The sequence below is a fragment of the Oryctolagus cuniculus genome, chromosome X (assembly GCF_051225735.1).
Source record: "Oryctolagus cuniculus isolate XC-2025 breed Fujian yellow rabbit chromosome X, ASM5122573v1, whole genome shotgun sequence".
In the NCBI taxonomy this organism is placed as follows: Eukaryota; Metazoa; Chordata; class Mammalia; order Lagomorpha; family Leporidae; genus Oryctolagus; species Oryctolagus cuniculus.
Genome location: NC_142888.1, coordinates 65454531 through 65474397, shown reverse-complemented (window position 1 = coordinate 65474397; position 19867 = coordinate 65454531). Strand labels below are relative to the sequence as shown.

Sequence of the window (19867 nt, the reverse complement as noted above, 5' to 3'; positions counted from 1 at the left end):
TCGCTCTCCGTAAGGACACTTGAGCCGAGAGGGTCGTAGATATGGCGGTCGTTAGGGTAAGTGAAAACAAACTTGTTTAGTTTCTTAGAGTGTCGGTAGCGTCCCAGGGATTACAGAAGGTATCGTCTTAACTTCTGAGGGAGTCCTGCAGCAAGGGACAGACTGGATCCGGTATCGTGAGAGTTCTGGAGTCGTTAATGTTTGAAGCTTCGTTACGGCTACTTCTCCCATTTGGCTTTTCCGCGGTCTGGGACACTTCCCGGTCCTCTGTCCCCTGCCGTAAACTGGGAAACGGCTGGGTGAAAATGGCCGGCGCCGCGACGGAGTACCTACCAGCAGGCGTTTGGGTCTAGCGCTGGGACGAAGAGAAAAGAATTCTTAGCATTTGTTTTCGTGCACAGGGCGGGACCTCATGACCCCTTCGAAGGACTTTATTCAAACATTACTTGGCGCAAAACAGACCCACAGTGAGCGGGTTTATACTCTCTGGGTTAGAATAACAAACGTTAAGTGTTTTTGAGGTCTGTAATGGAAAAAGGTGGCTTTACGTAGGAATCCGTTTACAGGAAGTGACTCAGCTGGCTGTTAGCTGCTTGCTATTCTCTAACTAGGTTTTGGTAACAGTTGTCTACAATATTGACATAGCGGGTTGTAAGTGTATGCTATTCTGCCAGGCTTTGCAGGAGATACAAGTATCAATAATTCAGTTCAGTCGAAGTTTATTTTTACAGCAGTTTAGTATCTGTCTTGGCTCATTTTTCGTATTTTCATTTTTGCCTCTCATACTTTATCTGAATTATCGTAACCCTCCTAATTTAACTCTATGTGTAGCCTGGCCCCATGAAATGTATTTTCCCCTGTGTTGTGAGAGTACTTTTACCAAACTGCAAATCTCGTGTTGTCCCTCTCCTGCTTAAAACCCTCTATCAGCACTCCATCATCTGCTGTCTAGGGTCTGGTTACACGCCTATGTCCGGAACACCCAACCCTGCTTTTACTTTCCAGTTTCATCACTTCCCAGGCTCATCTCTTGTCAGGAACCCCCCTTACATCAATATTGAACTACTTCACCATCCATGCCTTTTTACCTACTCTCTCTCTGGGCTTAAAGTACCCTTTCTCGTCCTCATTCAGTTACTTCCTATTTATAGTTCATTCATTTGACAGATACTTGTGTGCAGCCTTTCCATTTCCTAAGCACAGAATGCCTTTTCTGAGACATTGCCTCCAACTTCCATCTGCTGGTCAGTCCCCAAATGGCCGCAAAAGCCCTGGCTAGGACAGGCTAAAGCCAGGAGCCAGGAACTTCATCAGGGTCTCCCACATGGGTGGCAGAGGTTCAAGTGCTTGGGCCATCTTGGGTCAGGCGAATTAGCAAGGAGCTAGATGGGAAACAGAGCAGCCAAGACTCAAAGCAGCAGTCTGATATGGGATGCTAGTGTCTCAGGCTGTTTAACCCATTGCACCACAACAAGTTCTCCCCTAGCCATAGTAGTTCTTGTACTGCAAATAATAGACTACTTACTTATCTTTTCTACTTTCCTAAACCACAGGGTCCTTAAGAAAAATAATTTTATTAATCTTGTATGTTTAGTACCTCGCATAGGTCTGACTTGTATTAGGTACTCAATAATAAGTTCTACATGAATAAATAAGTGCCAGGTGAGGATAAATGAGATTCAATTAAGCAATGGAGATGCAATGTGTAACACAAGGGACTATGATTCAGAGTAAGGGGAATACCTAATCTCAAGATAAGTACAGAGTACTTTGAGAGTTCACAAGAGAAGGAACTCAAATCTGCTTTGAAGAGAATAAAGACTTCATGGAAGAAGTCATGGTCAGTGGTCAAAAAGCAAACCAGACTAATGTTTGTCACGGAAGCCTAGAGAGGGAGAGCCTTGAGCAATCCTTTGATATGACTTTTAAGTCATTGGCAACTACCATTTATTAAGTGCTTATTACAGGCCAGGCACTATGCTAAAACACTCTACCAATGTTAATTCATTTATTTAACATGACTTTATGTATAGATATTATTATTTACCATTTTAAAGATGAAACACTAAGGCTTAGAGAAGTTAACTAATTTTCCCAGTCATATTGCTAATAGGAGTAAGAACTGAAGGGAGATAAAGAGATACAATAATGAGTGGTATAGGGAGAACCTAGATTGTAAGGGGTTAAGGAAAGGATGAGAGAGAACAGGAATTCATTTAGCACTTAACTTCATTCATTTGCTTTACATATATATTTCAGTTAATCCTCTTAGTGAACCAAAGAAATGGGTAGTATACTCATTTTGCAGATGGAAAATTTCATGCTTAGAAAAAGTGCTTGCTCTAGATCATACTTGCTCAGTGGAAGCCCTGGGTTCAAAATTATTTAACTTCTCTAAGCCTTAGTTATTCATTTATAAAATGGTAATTATAATATCTATCACATAAAATCTTGAAAAATAAATAAATTAGCATTTGTAAGTGTTTTGGCATATGACTGGGCTGTATTTGACTCCAATGTCTTTCTACCACTCCTTGCTTTCTCAGGGATGGAGGTGTGTATTACTCCTTAGAGAAGTTTGATGGTGAAAGGAAGGAAAGAACTCTTGGAATAGGAGTAGCAAATTCCAGAAAAAAATCTTTTATTTATTTCTAAATTTTAAAATTTATTTACTTGGGAGAGAAAAAGAGATACAGAGAGTTCCCATCTGCTGGTTCATCCCCCCCAGATGCCTGAAACAGCCAGAGATGGGCCAGACTAAAGCTGGGAGCTGGGAATTCAGTTGAGGTCTCCCAGTTGGATGGCCAGGACCCAAATATGTGAGTAGTTGGAGTCGTCTGCTGCCTCCCAAGCATTAGCAAGAAGCTAGAGTTGCTTTTCTGGGATGCAGATGTCTTAAGCAGCATCTTGATGGCTGGACCAAATCCTCATTTCATTAATTAAAAATAAATCAGGAGCTTTGAGCAAGACAACAAATAAGAATGTGCCAAGAGCTAGTATAAAGCAAAAGATGGTAATAGTAATCACAGTTTATTATGTTATCAAGCATTTACTGTGTGCTGTGCATTTTGCTAAGTGATTTGTGAATTTTCTTATTTATGTTTTACAGTGGTCCTATGAATAGGTACTGTTATTAATCTTTTTTTATAGATAAGGAGACCAAAGCTTAGAAAGGTAGAGTAACAGCAGTAAGTGGTAGAGCTGGATCTGAAATTGATGGTCTGACTTCAGAGCCTAGACTTTTAACCAGATTTCATAAAGAAGTAGTAAAATCAAGAGGACAAATGAGAGGATTAGCCTTGGCAAAGAGGAGATGCACACAGCTTTGGAGGCCAGAACTGGTGGAGTCGGAAGGTGGAGATACAGAGAGATTTTGAAGAACAAAGGAAGGAAATTGAGGGAGCTCACTTTGGATGTCTTTGACTTTTTTTTTCTTTGACAGGCAGAGTGGACAGTGAGAGAGAGAGACAGGGAGAAAGGTCTTCCTTTACCGTTGGTTCACCCTCCAATGGCCGCTGCGGCCGGCACACCGCGGTGATCCGAAGGCAGGAGCCAGGTGCTTCTCCTGGTCTCCCATGGGGTGCAGGGCCCAAGAACTTGGGCCATCCTCCACTGCACTCCCAGGCCACAGCAGAGAGCTGGCCTGGAAGAGGGGCAACTGGGACAGAATCCAGTGCCCTGACCGGGACTAGAACCCGGGGTGCCTGTGCTGTAGGCGGAGGATTAGCCTATTGAGCCGCGGCGCCAGCTCAGTCTTTGACTTTTTTTTTTTTTTTAAAGATATTATTTATTATTTATTTGAGAGAGAGAGAGAGTTACAGACAGAGAGAGGGAGAGACAGAGAGAAATGTCTTCCATCCTCTGGTTCACTCCCTAAATGGCCACAATGGCTGGAGCTGAGCCAGTCCTAAGCCAGGAGCCAGGAGCTTCCTCCAGGTCTCCCACGCGGGTGCAAGGGCCCAAGTATTTGCGTCATCTTCTACTGCTTTCCCAGGCCATAGCTGAGAGCTGGATCACAAGAGGAGTAGTCAGGACTAGAATTGGTGCCCATATGGGATGCTGGTGCTGCAGATGGAGGATTGACCTACTGTGCCACAGTGCACAGATGTATTTGATTTCTAAGTATTAGGTCATCTGTTGAGAGAGGAAAAAGTAGAATGAGCCTTTAAGAATGTAAGCTTGGAAGTGAAATGAAGGAAATTCAGTAAGGCATCTGTAGGCATTGAATGAAATAATTGCTGAGAAATGAGGACCCATCTGATATTGGCTCTACCATTGTTTCCCTAGCAGTGCCAACAGCCTAGAAGGAAAAACATACTGTGGGATTTCTGAGTGATGGCAAGGTGGGAATGATAGAAGTTCCAGGGAATTTATCCAAATAGTTGCCTAGACTTGATAATGAGATAGGAAATAGAGTTTTTGTTTTGGGTACTTGGGGATTAAGGGGCATACTGAGAAATTGAGAAGAAAGAGCAAGTTCAGAGTAGGAGAGGTTAAAAAAATATTCAATTTTAGTCAGATAAATTTCAAGGTTTTAGGATCTTGGAGGTGAGCTGTTTAATAATTGCAAGTTAAGGTAGCTATAGTAGAAATGGGTAAGTTTCCTGGAGATCTTGGGGGGCTTAAGGAAGTTTTTGTGAGGCCAAGGTACCAAAAGAGCAATCTATGTTAATTTTGAAGCGCCAGAGTTTAATAACAAAGAGTAAGATAGGAGTCTTGACATTTTCTAAATAACTGAGAATAGCTCTAACATAGTCTAAAAATATCAGAACTTGCTGAGCAGATATTATGAGGGAACGCTGATGTGGAATTAGTCTTGAGAAACAGGCATTACTGATCTCTCTTTGTGGGGAGCAGCCCGGACTGGACTGAGTTACTGGAATTAAGACTTATTCTATGCATCTGCTCTCCCACAATATGGCGCTGGGAGAGAAGTAAACAGCTTCCGCACAGCTGCCTCCAGTTCAACCAATAAACTGTAGGACTTGCTCCTGATTGGAGGAGAGCAGCGTACTCGGCGTGTGGGCAGCCGAGTTAGGATTGGCGGAGGAGGACTATAAAGGAGGAGAGAGACGGCATGCACCGGGAAAATCTAAGGGGAACATCTGAAGGAACACCTGTGCAGCCCCCGAGAAAGCCGGCCGGCGGTGTGCCGCTCCCCTGCGGAAGTGGGGAATGTGGCCAGGGGGAACTGCCCTTCCACGGAGGTGGAAGGGATAGTAGCCAACCCGGGAAGAACCAGCAGCAAACCCGGGGAGGGCCGAGCAGACGAAAGAACAGCGCAGGGTCCTGTGTCGCTCCTCCACGAAGAGGGGGAGCGACACTCTTGACTTCTTGAACTGGGGTGGGGGGGCTGGCTGAAGGAAATACTAGCTTCATTTGAAAGGACTGGGAGGAGTGTGGTGTGTTAATGTCAAAAGTTGAGAGTGAATTTGTTCATAATACAATGTTTAATATCAAAATGTGACTACTATTTATTGAACATTTCTTGTGTGTCAGGCACTGTGCTAGACTTTTGATGCACATTAATTCTCAGAAAAAGTCTTAATGTAGGCAGTGATTGCCTTAAAGAGCAAGAGTAGGGGCGGGCATTGTGGCACAGCAGGTTAGGCTGCTACTTGGGATACCATATTCCATATTGTATTGTCTGAGATTGAGTCACACCTCTGCTTCCCATCTAGCTTCCTGCTAATGCACACTCTGGGAGGCAATGGATGATGTCTTCATAAGCAGTTCATGTTAGGTATTAAGTTATGATGTTGAAAAGCTGACTAGACACTGAGTATGATTTTTAGCTATTAATAACTTCTGGGTAATGATGAATTTGGGGGTTACTCACAGAGAGGTAAAGTACATGACTCTGGGAATTATTTTTTCCTGCCTTTTTTCACCAAGCTTTATTGAGGTGTAATAGAGAAGTAAAATTGTATGATTTTTTCTTTTTTTAAAAAATATATATTTTTAAAGATTCATTTTATTTATTTGAAAGGCAGTTACAGAGAGAGAAAAATTTTCCATCTGCTGGTTTACTACTCAGACAGCCACAATGGCCAGGGATGGGGTAGACCAAAGCCAGGAGCCAGGAGCTTCTTCTGGATCTCCCATGTGGGTACAGGGGCCCAAGGACTTGTGCCATCCTCCACTGCTTTCCCACTGATTTTGCACCAGCAGGGAGCTGGATCAGAAGTGGAGTAGCTGGGACTTGAACCTGTGCCCACACTGGATGCCACCACTGTAAGTGGCAGCTTAACCTGCTATGCCACAATGCCAGCCACTATTTTTTATTTTTTAAAGGAATTTATTAATACCTTAGATTTTCAAAGTCACAGTAAATGTGCAGTGATTACTACAACACAATTCTCATGTTAATGTGATATTAATACAAAGAGAGTAGGTTCCATGTAGTTTATAGAATGATACTTCCCTTCTGCCCTCCACCATCCCCTTCTTCCTTCTTTTCTCTTTCTTAATTTTTGAGAGAACATATTTTTAATTTACAATGTAGTCAAAGGCTTAATGCTCCACTAAATAGAGTTCAATAAGTAAAAAGCCTCTTCCATTGTAGTGCAGCAGGTAAAGCTGCTGCTTGCATCCCAGATGAGCGCCAGCTCGAGTCCCAGCTGCTCCACTTCCAATCCGTCTCCCTGATAATGATCTGGGATAAGCAGCTGAAAGATGGCCCAAGTGCTTGGGCACTGTGTGGGAGACCCAGATGAAGCTCCTGGCTTCAACCTTCCTCAGCCCCTGCTGTTCTAGCTATCTGGGGAGTGAACCAGCAGATGGAAGATATCTCTCTCTCTAACTCTTTGAAATAAATAAATCTTTAAAAGTAAGAAAGTAAGAAAAGACCATAGTTCAACAGGAGTATAAACAAGGGCTATAAACAAATGTAATGATTTGATATACATATATTTTATGAAATGACTACCAAAATCAAGTTAGTTTATACATGTCACCTCACTAAGCTGTATATTAGGTCTCCTGAAATTATTCATCACATAATTAATGTTTGTCCCCTTTGACCAGTATTTCCCATTTTCTCCCATCCTTCCCCTTGGTAATCATCATTCTACTCTGTGTATATGTGTTCAACTTTTTTAGATGACACATACAAGTGAAATCATGCAGTAATTGCCTTTGACTAATTCACTTAGCATGATGCCCTCCAGGTTCATCCATGTTGTAAAAAATGGCAGAATTTCCTTCATTTTATGCTTGAACAATACTCCATAGTGTATGTATGTTTATACACAAACATTTTTGAAATTTGTGCATAAAAGTGGTCTTCAAAATGTTCATGAAAATGAGTATTATAAAAATATGCATGCATTTCAGGCTTCTTTGTAACAAAATAAAATTATCTTTTAATAACATCTCATGAACTTTTTGAAGTATTCTCATCTGTGTGTGTGTGTCTGTCTGTCTCATAATTTCTTTACCCATTCTCATCAACAGAAACTTTAGGTTGATTCTATATCTTCACTATTGTGAGTAATCCTAAAATGAATGTGGGGTTTCAGACACCTGTGCATATTGCTGATTTCATTTCCTTTGGATGTACACCCAGAAGTGGGATTCTGAGTCATATGGTAATTCTATTTTTATTCTTTTGGAGAACCTCCGTACTTTTTGTCTTTTTTTTTTTTTTTTTAAGTTTTCATTTTATTTGAGAGGCAGAGAGAACCAGAGGTAGACATAGATCCTTCATCTGCTGGTTCATTTCTCAAGTTCCTGCAACAGCCCAGCCTGGGACATGCTAAAGTCAGGAGACTGAATCTCAGTGTGAGTCTCACAGATGAGTGGCAGGGACCCGAGTACTTGAGCCATTATCTGCCATTATCTGCTGCTTCTCATAGCAGGAAGCTAGTATTGGAAGTGGAGCCAGGATTTCAAGGACTTGGGCCGTCTTCTGCTGCTTTCCCTGGCACATTAGCTGGGAGCTGGATCAGAAATGGAACAGTTGGGACTGGAACTGGCGCCCATATGGGATGTTGGCTCTGCAGGTGGTAGGGTTATATTCAGGTTTCTGAGGAATCTCCAAACTGACTTCCATAGTGACTTTACCAGTTTGCATTCCCACCAACAGTGGGTTAGTGTCCCTTTCCAACGCTGGTGCGTAGACTCAGCAGCTGGGGTCCCGAGCCGTGGGCGCCCGTGCCCTCCACGTAGGTCCACCATGTCCCCATGTCCCACTAGTTCCGGAAGAGTTTCCTCTGCATTTTTTTCCCCTAACTCTTCCCTGAAACTACAGTATCTCCACTTTTATTAAACTATCTTTTCCCAGACTATCAGTGCGCTCCCTCTCTATTTTGCCATCTTGGAGGACTCCACCATTTTTATATCTTCTTTAAAAAAATGCCTTTTTAGATCCTTTGTCCATATTTTAATTGGCTTGCTAGGTTTTTTTTCCCTCTTTTCTTTTGCATGTGTTCATTATATATTTTGGATATTAACACCTTACCAGATAAATGGTTTGTAAACTTTTTTTTTTGCTATTCCACAGGTTTCCTTTTTTATTGATTATCTCCTTTACTGAGCCGAAGCTTTTTAGTTTGATGTTCCACTTACTTATTTTTACTTTTTTTTTTTTTTTTTTTTTGGCTTGCACTTCTGGTATCGTATCCATAAAATCTTTGCCTAGCCCAGTATAAAGGATGCATTTTCTCTCTTGTTTTCTTCCAGGAGTTTTATGGTTTTCAGTGTTAATATGTTGAGTCCCTGATCCATTCTGTGTTAAATTTTGTATATAATTTAAAATAAGAGGCTGATAATTATTCTCTCCCTCCCTTCCTTCCTCTTTCCTAAGATTACTTTCTTTCTTAAGATTACTTTGCCTATTAAGCACCTTTTGTGATTCCATGCACAAATTGGGATTGTTTTTTTCTTCATTGTGTTAAGGTACATTTTGTATACCTAATTTATTTAGAGTTATTGCCATGAGGGGATGTTGAAATTGTCGCATGTTACTAAAATGGTCATATGATTTTTGTCTTTTTTTCTGTTAATGTGGTTATAGCATTTTTATTGATTTGTGTATGTTAAATCATCATTGTGTCCCTAGGATACCTCACTTAATCATGGAGAATGACCCTTTTAACCAACTGAGCTGTTGAATTGAATTTGCTAGTATTTTGTTGAGAATTTTTGCTTCTATGTTCATCAGGTATATTAGCCTATAATTTTCTTTTCTTATTGTGTTCTCATGTAACTTTGGTATCAGTGTAATGCTTGCTTGTAAAATGAGTCTGGAAGTATTGTGTCTTCAATTTTTTGAGAAGAGTTTGAGAAAGATTGGTATTAGTTTTTTAAATGCTTACTGGAATTCAGTGCTAAAGTCATAAAGTCCTGGGCTTTTTTTTTTTTTTTTTGACAGGCAGAGTTAGACAGTGAGAGAGAGAGACAGAGAGAAAGGTCTTCCTTCTGTTGGTTCACCCCCAAATGGCCGCTACAGCCGGTGCTGCACTGATCAGAAGCCAGGAGCCAGATGCTTCCTCCTGGTCTCCCATGCTGGTGCAGGGCCCAAGCACTTGGGCCATCCTCCACTGCCCTCCCGGGCCACAGCAGAGAGCTGGACTGGAAGAGGAGCCACCGGGACAGAATCTGGCGCCCCAACCGGGACTAGAACCTGGGGTGGCAGCGCTGCAGGTGGAGGATTAGCCAAGTGAGCCACAGCGTCGGCCCTGGGCTTTTCTTTGATAGGAGTCTTTTTCTTACCAGTTCAGTTTCCTTACTCATTGATACATTCAGGTTTTCTGTTCTTTAGAATTCTGTTTTAGTAGGTTGTATGTGTCTAGGGGCATTAATCCATTTCTTCTAGGTTATCCATTTTGTTAGCGTATAATTATTCACAGTAGTCTCTTTTAAAATTTTTTTGTTATTTCATATTTTCGGAAAGGTAGGGAAAGAGACACAGAGAAAAAGAGGGAGAGAGAGAGTGAGAGAGCGCAAGGAGGAGTGCAAGAAAGAGTGCTCAGTCATCCGTCTGCTGGTTCACTCCTCAAATGTCTGCAACAACTGAAGACAGGAGCCTGAAACTCAGTCTGGGTTTCCCAGTTGGGTTGCAGGAACTCACCTGTTGCCTTCAAGGGTATACATTAGCAGGAAGCTAAAAGGGGAAGTGGAAGAGCCAAGATTTGAATCAGGGATTTAGATATGGGCTGTGGATGTCCAAATGGGGTCTAACTGCTTCACCACCTGCCTGTCTCTCATAATCTCATGATATTTTGTGTTTCTGTGGTATTGGTTGTAATGTGTCTAATTTCATTTCTCATTGTATTTGAGTCTTATTTATTACCTAGTCTAGCTAAAAGTTTGTCAGTTTTGCTCATCTTTTCAAAAAGCCAGCTCAGTTTTCTTTCCTTTTATTTATTTGTTTATTTGAAAGAGTTACAGAGAGATAGGGAGAGGCAGAGAAAGAGATCTTTAGTCTGCATGTTCACTCCCCAGATGGCTACAACCCCTGCTGAAGCCAGGTCTCCCCACGTGGGAGCAGGGGCCCAAGTATTTGGGACATCTTCCACTGCCTTCCCAGGTGCATTAGCAGGTAGCTGAAAAGCCAATACACTGTGGCAAAAAAAAATATTCTACATGAAGGATCTCTGTGAGGGAGACCCCATTGGGAAGAAGGGGCCATCAAAGAAGGATGTACTTTTCTCTGAAGAGAGGAGAGAACTTCCACTTTGCTTATGGCCTTGTCTAAATACTGACAGAGTTTGTGGTCACAAAAGGCTTCCATAGCCTTGGCAGCGCATGGTAAGAGCCTCAGGTGATCACTGATGTCATAAATAAGAGTGTTAATTGTTAAATTAACAACAGAAGTCACTGTGCACTTTATCCCTATGTAGGACCTCTGTCCTTAATGAGTTGTACTATGAGAATTAACTGCAAAACTTGTTCTCAAACAGTACTTTATACGGTGTGTGTGTGTGCGTGTGCATGTGCATGCAAACTATTGAAATCTTTAGTTAGAGTTGGTCTTCTGTGTATAAAGTTAATTAAAAATGAATCTTAATGAAGAATGAGATGGGAGAGGGAGTAGGAGGTGGGGAGGGAGTGGGATGGGAGGGTGTGAATGGGGAGAAGAACCACTATATTCCTAAAGTTGTACCTATGAAATTTGCATTCATTAAATAAAAGCTTAAAAAAAAGAAAAAGTGGAGGAGCCAGAACTTAAACTTGCTCATATGGGATGTTGGCATCAAAGGTGGTGGCTTAACCCCTGAGCCACAATGTCAGCCCCTAATTCTTAGTTTCATTGATCTTTTAAATTGTTTTTGTAGTCTGTTTTTATTTATTTTTGTTCATATCTTTTTCATTGTCTGCCTTCTGTTAACTTTGGGCTTAAGTTTATTGTTTTTTCTAGTTCCTTGAGGTAAAATGCTAGATTGTTTATTTGGAACCTGATACCTGGGTCTACTGCGATGGTTCTGGAGCATGAGTCCACAGGAGCTAGCCCGGCATTAGTGTGTGCCTCGTACCTGAGACTACTGGGGTGGTCTTGGAGCCCGAGTGCTGAGGATTGGTCTTGTCTTGCATCCTCAGTTCCACAGTATGTATGTAGCCTGAGACCCGGGTCTTCTACAGTGAGACTGATCGTGGGTCTGTTGCAGCAGGTCTGGACTCTGTCCCCTGTACCATGGGACCATGAGGATTGGCCTACAACCTGAGGCTGGCCTGCAGCTTGGTTCTACAGGGATTGGTTTGGAGCTTAGAATCATGGAACCTAGTCTGTTGCCTAGAACCACTGCAGATGGCCTAGATCCTGGAGCCATGGGAACTGCATGTAGCCTGGAGCTGCTGGTGCTAGTTGGAGCCTGGTGCATAGGTGCTGGTCTTAAAGGCTATGTCTGCAAGGGCTGGTCTGGGTTTTGGGGCACTGGGGACTAGGCTGGAACCTGGGTACCAGGGGACAGTTCTAGAGCCTGTATGCATGGGAGTTGGTCCAGTGCTGAGGTCTACTTGTATAAGCTCAGATCCTAGATTTGCTGGAGCCTAGGGCCACAGGGGCTGGCCTGGAGGGTTTGGTCATGGAGACCTGCTTAGCACCATCCAGGTCTGGAGCCTATATCTTTTTTTTTTTTTTGACAGGCAGAGTGGACAGTGAGAGAGAGAGACAGGGAGAAAGGTCTTCCTTTGCCGTTGGTTCACCCTCCAATGGCCGCCACGGCCAGCGTACCACGCTGATCCAATGGCAGGAGCCAGGTACTTATCCTGGTCTCCCATGGGGTGCAGGGCCCAAGCACTTGGGCCATCCTCCACTGTACTACCTGGCCACAGCAGAGAGCTGGCCTGGAAGAGGGGCAACCGGGACAGGATCCGGCTCCGCGACTGGGACTAGAACCCGGTGTGCTGGCGCCGCAAGGCGGAGGATTAGCCTAGTGAGCTGCAGCGCCGGCTGGGAGCCTTTATCTGAGAACTTGTCTGGTATTTGATACTGGGAATGCTCATGACACTGGAGTGGACCAGAAACCTGGGACTACAGCTGCTAGATGGTGCTGGGTAAGTGTAGATCCTATTTATGCCTAGGGTTGGGGGGGATTGGTGGGGAGCTGGCCTGGTGGCTGGGTCCATGGGGGCCAGCCTGATGCTAGAGTGAACCTGTTGCTGTGGGAACCCACTAGGTGTTGGGAGTGGTCTCTAGCCTAAAGTCATTGAGGCTGGCCTACCCTGGGATGGAACTGTACCCTAATTCTGTGGGCTTCCCTGGTAATGCATCGGACTTGAAACCCAGGGCCGCAGGTATCAGTTGGGCAACAGAGGAAACCTGACGACAGAGTCTACACGAGAAGGTCTAGAACTTGGGTCTTCTGGGTCCTTCCTGATGCTAGGGTATGCTTGGAGGCTCAGTTACTGACTTAGAGACTGGGGCTAAAAGGACTGGTTTGGTGCTGGGTGTATCTGGAACCTATATCCACAGGGGCCAACCTAATGACTAGGTCTACAATAGTTAGCCTGCTGCTGTTGTAGGCCTGAAACCTGTTGCCATGAGGGCCAAACCTGGTGCTAGGAGGTATCATGAAATCTGTGGCTGCTGGAGCTGGCCTGACCCTGAGGGCAGTCCAGAGCCTAAGGCCATTGAGATCAGCCTGACAGCGGAGCTGCCTGGAGACTGAGTCTGCAGCACAGGCCTGAAGCCTGGGGCTGCAGCATTCAGCCTGACACGGGGTGTACCTGGAGTCTGGGGCATGGGGGTTTGCACAGCACTTAGCTTTACAGAGGCAGACTGGTACTGGTATCATAGGCAAAATCTGGTGCTGACTTCCTTCCATCTCCCACATAGAAGCGATTTCTGTCTATGACATGCTGCCTGGGGGTGGGGGAAGAGTAACATAGGTAATGAAAAGTTGTCTTTCCTGCCCTCTTCAATGCATCTTTTCTTAATTCTGTGCTATGCTCAAGGGCTGTGTAATCTCTCACCTGATTTCCTTAGTTCTTATGATATTACTTTCATATATAGTTAATGCTTCTGCTGGGGAACTAGTGCTAGAGAGTTATATTCTGCCAACTAGTTAATATCTCTGAGTTAGTGTTTTGATTGGTCATGCCATCACCGACTGCCACCACTGCCATCTTTTTGGACCCTGCCTCAGGTCCTGAATCAGAGTCTTCATATCTCATTACTGAGGACACACTGCTGCTACTACTCTATTCCCTGCCTTCTGGGTCTTGAACCAGGACTTTGACTTGCTATCACTGGGGTGGCACTGCCACTGCTGTAGACCCTGTATCTTGGGGCTCAAGTTATAGTGAACAGTGCACTATCATTGCTGTGTTCTGCATTCCCTCAGTTGTGACTACATTTTGCTATCCCTGTGGCTATAAGTTGCATCTCATCACTGGAGCCTCGTTCTCTGCTAGGCTGTCATTGCTGCATCTGTGCTAGTTTTATATTCCATCTCCTGAAAGCAAAATCATCATGATATGCCCCAGACTCCTGGCCCTACACTCTGTAGACAATCTACGCAAGTCCATTTCTTATTCATTAGGGCTACTGCCACAGGAAATGTATCTGTATCTGTGTATCTGTGGCAGTTTCATGCACCCCTAACCACAGATCCCCAGATTTGCTATTGCTCTGAATACCTGTGCCATAACCACTGGCACCACCACTACTGTTTTAGTCCATTTGGGCAGCTATAACAAAATGTCTTAGGCTGAGTAATTTATGAGCAATAGAGCTATATTGCTTACAGTTTATGGAGGCTGGAAAGTCCAAGGCCAAGTGCCAGCAGGTTTGGTATCTGGTAGGGTTTGCTTGCTTCTTCAAAGATGGTGTCTTGTCATGTTCTCACATGGAAGAAGGAGTGTAAATGCTACTTTTAACTATTACAGAGGCACTGATTCCATTCATGATGGTGGAGTCCTGATGGCCTAATATGTTTCAGAAAAGCTACACCTCTTTTAATAAACATATATTGGGTATTACGTTTCACCCTATGAATTTGGGACAGCAACATTCAAACCACAGTGCCAGTGAGCAATCAACTGTGCCCCAATCCCAGCACTGCTGTAGCTATGTGAGTGCCAGCATGCTATAACTGGTGCCAAGAGAGATCACCTTGGCTAAAACATCCCCTCATGGGAGAAAAAGAGAACAAGAGGAATCAAACAGCTAGCAGAACCAAGGACTCCAAATAGCCTTGGCTAATAGAGCCACTGCAGACAACTGCAGAAATGGCTTCCAATGACTCCTCTGATCTTTGACAACATTGGCTTCAGCTTATGATACTGCACAAAGACCACGCCACTGTACCCTTCCCAGGACTCTAGACCCTATGCCCCACTTAGCTAGTGCTCTTGCAGCTATCCAAAGGTGAAAATCTTTACCCACTAAATCCAGTATGAAAAGACTAGAAAAGGTTACTCTTCCCTCAAATGCACTCCCATCAACACGAGGCCACCAGAAATATGTGTACATGTACACAGACACACACATACATGGAAATACAATACCACCAAAGGAATATCAAAACTATCCAATAAGTAACCTGGAAGAAATAGAGATTTAGGAGTTACCTGAAAATTCAAAATAATTATCTTTTCTTTTTCTATTTATTTAAAAATTATCATTTATTTTATTTTATTTGAAAGGCAGAGAGGGAGAGGTATTTCATGTCTGCTGGTTCACTCCCCAAAATACTTGCAAGATCTGGGGATGGATCAGACCAAAGTGAGTAGGTAAGAACTCAGTTGGGGTCTGCTGCATGGATGGCAGGGAAAGAAGTATTTAAGCTATTACTTGCTGCCTCCCTGTGTGCAGATAGTGGGAAGCTGAAATCAGACTTGAATCCAGCACTCCCTTATGGGAGATGTGCATCCCAATCAGTGTCTTTAACCACTATGTCAAATGTATATACCTATCCCTTTACTTTAATCCTTCTCCATCTTTATATTTAGAGTGGGTTTCTTATAGACAGCATGTACTTTCTTTTTTTTTTTTTTTTGACAGGCAGAGTGGACAGTGAGAGAGAGACAGAGAGAAAGGTCTTCCTTTGCCGTTGGTTCACCCTCCAATGGCCGCCAAGGACGGCACGCTGCGGCTGGCCGGCACACTGCGCTGATCTGATGGCAGGAGCCAGGTACTTATCCTGGTCTCCCATGGGGTGCAGGGCCCAAGCACTTGGGCCATCCTCCACTGCACTCCCTGGCCACAGCAGAGAGCTGGCCTGGAAGAGGGGCAACCGGGACAGAATCCGGCGCCCCGACTGGGACTAGAACCCGGTGTGCCGGCGCCGCAAGGCAGAATATTAGCCTAGTGAGCCGCGGCGCTGGCCCAGCATGTACTTTCAGTTGGTTTCAAAATAATTATTTTAAGAAAGTTTAGAAAGATACAGGAGAAAGTAGACAACTCAACTCGAGAAAACAGTAAGTGAACAAAATGATAAGTTCAACAAAGAGACATTATCCAACATGGCGAATGTAGAGATTAAGACACTGCTTGGGATACTTGCATCTCAGGTAGGGGTACCTGAGTTCAAGTCCCGGCTTTGCTTCTTTCTCCAGCTTCCTGCTAAGGTGTGCCCAGGGAGGCAGAAGGTGATGGCTCAAAGTACTTGGGTTCCTGCTACCCACATGAGAGACCCAGATTGGGCCTGTTGGTCGTGAGCATTTGGGGGAATGGATCAACAGATGGGAACTCTCTGTCTGTCTCTCTGCCTCTCAAATAAATGCATGTTTTTAAAAAAGGACCAAACAGAAATTCTAGAACTGAACAATATAGTGAATGGGAAATGAAATGAGAAATGTACTAGAGAGCTTTAACAACAGATTCTATCAAGTAGACAAAGCAAATCTGAACAAAGTTAAAGCTTATGAAACTGTCCAATTAGAAGAGAGAAAGGAAGTAAGAATTTAAAAGAATGAGGCCAGCACCGTGGCTCATTAGGCTAATCCTCCACCTAGCAGCGCCAGCACACCGGGTTCTAGTCCCGGTCAGGGCGCCGGATTCTTTCCCGGTTGCCCCTCTTCCAGGCCAGCTCTCTGCTGTGGCCCAGGAAGGCAGTGGAGGATGGCCCAAGTGCTTGGGCCCTGCACCCCATGGGAGACCAGGAGAAGCACCTGGCTCCTGCCTTTGGATCAATGTGGTGCGCTGGCCGCAGCGCACCAGCCGTGGCGGCCATTGGAGGGTGAACCAACAGCAAAAGGAAGACCTTTCTCTCTGTCTATCTCACTGTCCACTCTGCCTGTCCAAAAAAAAAAAAAAAAGAATTTAAAAGAATGAAAAAAGCCTATGAGATTTAAGGCACACCATCAGCTGGATTAATATTCACATTATGGGATGAACATAAATACAGAATACTAGTACACTGAATCAACAACACATTAACAGGATATACTATGATTAATCACTGGAGATTGAGGTGGAGGTGGCAGATGTTGTAATGGAGTTGCTGGTAGCAAGGTCAGCTGCGCTCAGCTTTGGTGAAGAGTTTGGGAGTCCTGGGGCGAAGGCTTCATGTGTCTGCAACAGAAATCAGACCCACTGCAGTTTCCCTTTTTCCTGGAGGAAAATCCCTCAAATGAAACCGCTGTTTGCTCCAGGCTTCTCTGTGATAGGAGACAGGGTAATACTTGTAAAGCAAGGCCACTTAGGCTAAAAACCACACACATACATGTTCCACTCTCTATACACATCATTTTCAAACTCCTGAAACATAAAGAGAAAAGTCTAGAAAACATCCACAATGATGCTTAAGAATGAATAGAGGTGAGAATTACAGTGTTCTTAGAAACTATACAAGCTAGATAATGTATATGAAGGAGAATACTCCTTGTAGCTTTGAATCGCTAAATAATAACTCTTCTTTTGAACATTTAAGGCTTCTTTTCTTTTTTTTTTTAAAGATTTTATTTATTTATTTGAGAGTCAGAATTACAGACAGTGAGAGGTAGAGACAGAGAGAAAGGTCTTCCGTCTGCTGGTTCACTCCCCAAATGGCCGCAATGGCTGGAGCTGTGCCAATCTGAAGCCAGGAGCCAGGAGCTTCCTCTAGTCTCCCAAGTGGGTGTCGGGGCCCAAGCACTTGGGCCATCTTCTACTGCTTTCCCAGACCACAGCAGAGAGCTGGATTGGAAGAAGAGCAGCTGGGACTAGAACCAGTGTTCATATAGGATGCCAGTGCCGCAGGTGGAAGATTAACTGCACCACAGTGCAGGCACGGGCTTCTTTTCTCTTTTAGGTTTTTATTTATTTATAAGGCTTCTTATTTTTAAATAAAAAATAATTCCTAATACTGACATCTCTGATTTATACTGGTAAAGGAAATCTTCTGTTATGATTTATTCTTTATTTTATATCATCACATTTGCTCTACAGCCTCTTTATTTTTAAGTTGTGACATGCAGTTAATATTTTAGGATTATATCTTTAACACTGTTTCAAGATAGGTTGTTTGATTTTTCCCATATTGGCTATCTCTGTTAGTAGCTTCTATATGAAAATTATGTATTGCATTAAGACTGAATTATCTAAGGATTCTTGGTGTATATAATGCCTCAAATTCTGTTCAACAGCTTAAAAATGTTGATTATGCATGAGTACAGAAAGATTGCACACAAATTCTGTGACATAGTTTCTGCTCTAAAGGATCTTAGAGTTTTTTGTCAAAGAGGGCATATCCTTTTGAAATGGATGACATTGTAAGATAGCATGTATTTAGATACTATAATATGTAAATGTATAATAAATCTTTTGCAATTCAAGTATAAAATTACCTATATAATATAATCCTTTTTTGCCCTCTTAGACCTTTTATACTGATATTTGGATTATTAGGAATGAAGAAGTTGGCTTACCAGCAGTAGCTTTGAGTTGAAAAAATTGTTATTTTTTTCAGGACCTAAAGGCAGTTAGACTGGATAAATCAGAAAGATTAATTTGGGCATACTTATAGAAGAAAAGATTACATTAGAAAAGGCAAGAAGGTAGGGTATTTGAATGCAAAGATAAGTTAGAAATTTATCAGGCTGGCACTGCAGTTCACTAAGCTAATCCTCCGCCTGCGGCGCCGGCACCCCGGGTTCTAGTCCCGGTTGGGGCGCCGGATTCTGTCCCGGTTGCTCCTCTTCCAGTCCAGCTCTCTGCTGTGGCCCGGGAGGGCAGTGGAGGATGGTCCAGGTCCTTGGGCCCTGCACCCGCATGGGAGACCAGGAGGAAAGCAGCTGGCTCCTGACTTTGGATCAGTGCAGCGTGCCGGCAGTAGCGGCCATTTGGGGGGTGAACCAACAGAAGGAAGACCTTTCTCTCTCTCTCACTGTCTAACTCTGCATGTCAAAAAAAAGTTAGAAATTTATCTTGAAGGCCATGGAAACAAATCCCAACATGGTTTGTGATTTTAAAACTACATGTAAAATAGTGCAGACATACAAAAACGTGCTAAAAATACACACTTCAATTGCAATTAAACCTTGCTGTACTCTTCCAGCCCAGATTGCATTTAGGTACTCTCCTTTGTATTTAACATGGCTATGTATGTTTTTATTTTTTTATTTCTTTTTAATTTATTTGATAGGTAGAGTTATAGACAGTGAGAGAGAGAGACAGAGAGAAAGGTCTTCCTTCCTTTGGTTCATTCCGCAAATGGCCACCATGGCCGGCGCTGCGCCGATCCGAAGCCAGGAGCCAGGTGCTTCCTCCTGGTCTCCCATGCAGGCGCAAGGGCCCAAGCACTTGGGCCATCCTCCACTGTCCTCCTGGGCCACAGCAGAGAGCTGGACTGGAAGAGGAGCAACTGGGACTAGAACCGGTGCCCATATGGGATGCCAGCGCCGCAGGCAGAGGATTAACCAAGTGAGCCATGGCGCCGGCCCCTATGCATGTTTTTAGATTTTTTTTACTATGCATGCATATAGTTCTAAATCTTATATACTATTGTTTTGTATGCTTTTAAGTTTTATGTAAATTTAATTTATGCTGTATATATTCCTCTGTAACTTGTTTTTTCCATTAGCATTTTTTGTGATTTTCATACATATTTATATGTAGACCTCTAGGTCATTTCATTTTCACTGTTTCCTAGTATTGCGTTGCATGAAGATAAAACATTTATTATTCCAGTCTCTCAATGGATAGTAGGATCATTTCCTCTGGCATTTTTTTTATGCTATAAGTAGTACTGTTATGAATAATCATATATATGTTTTCTTGAACTCATGCAAGAGATTTCCTGCTGTATCACTTTGGGCAGATCACTTAACCTATCTAAACCTTAGTATTTATCCTAATGATTAGAATAAGAATAGCACATTTTTTCTGCAGGGTTTTGTGGGGAGCAACCGGACTAGACTAAGTTACTGGAATTAAGACTTATTCTATGCATCTGCTCTCCCACAATATGGCGCTGGGAGAGAAGTAAACAGCTTCCGCACA

At 43.3% G+C, this 19867-nt stretch overlaps 1 protein-coding gene across 11 annotated transcripts in view; it reads left to right on the top strand.

Annotated features, from left to right (window-relative positions):
• Positions 1-2: 2 nt before the first annotated feature.
• APOOL (apolipoprotein O like) overlaps positions 3-19867 on the top strand; it is a 95700-nt gene continuing 75835 nt past the window's right edge. For 10 of the 11 annotated variants that reach the window (XR_016227818.1, XR_016227817.1, XM_070066381.2 and 7 more), the window contains exon 1: positions 3-56. Coding sequence is in view for 4 of the 11 variants with exons in the window: in XM_070066381.2 (XP_069922482.2) it covers positions 42-56 (15 nt within the window). In the remaining 7 variants the exon portion in view is untranslated. Of the gene's footprint in view, positions 468-19867 lie in introns of all 11 variants that reach the window. The other variant, XM_070066382.2, reaches the window with a different exon arrangement.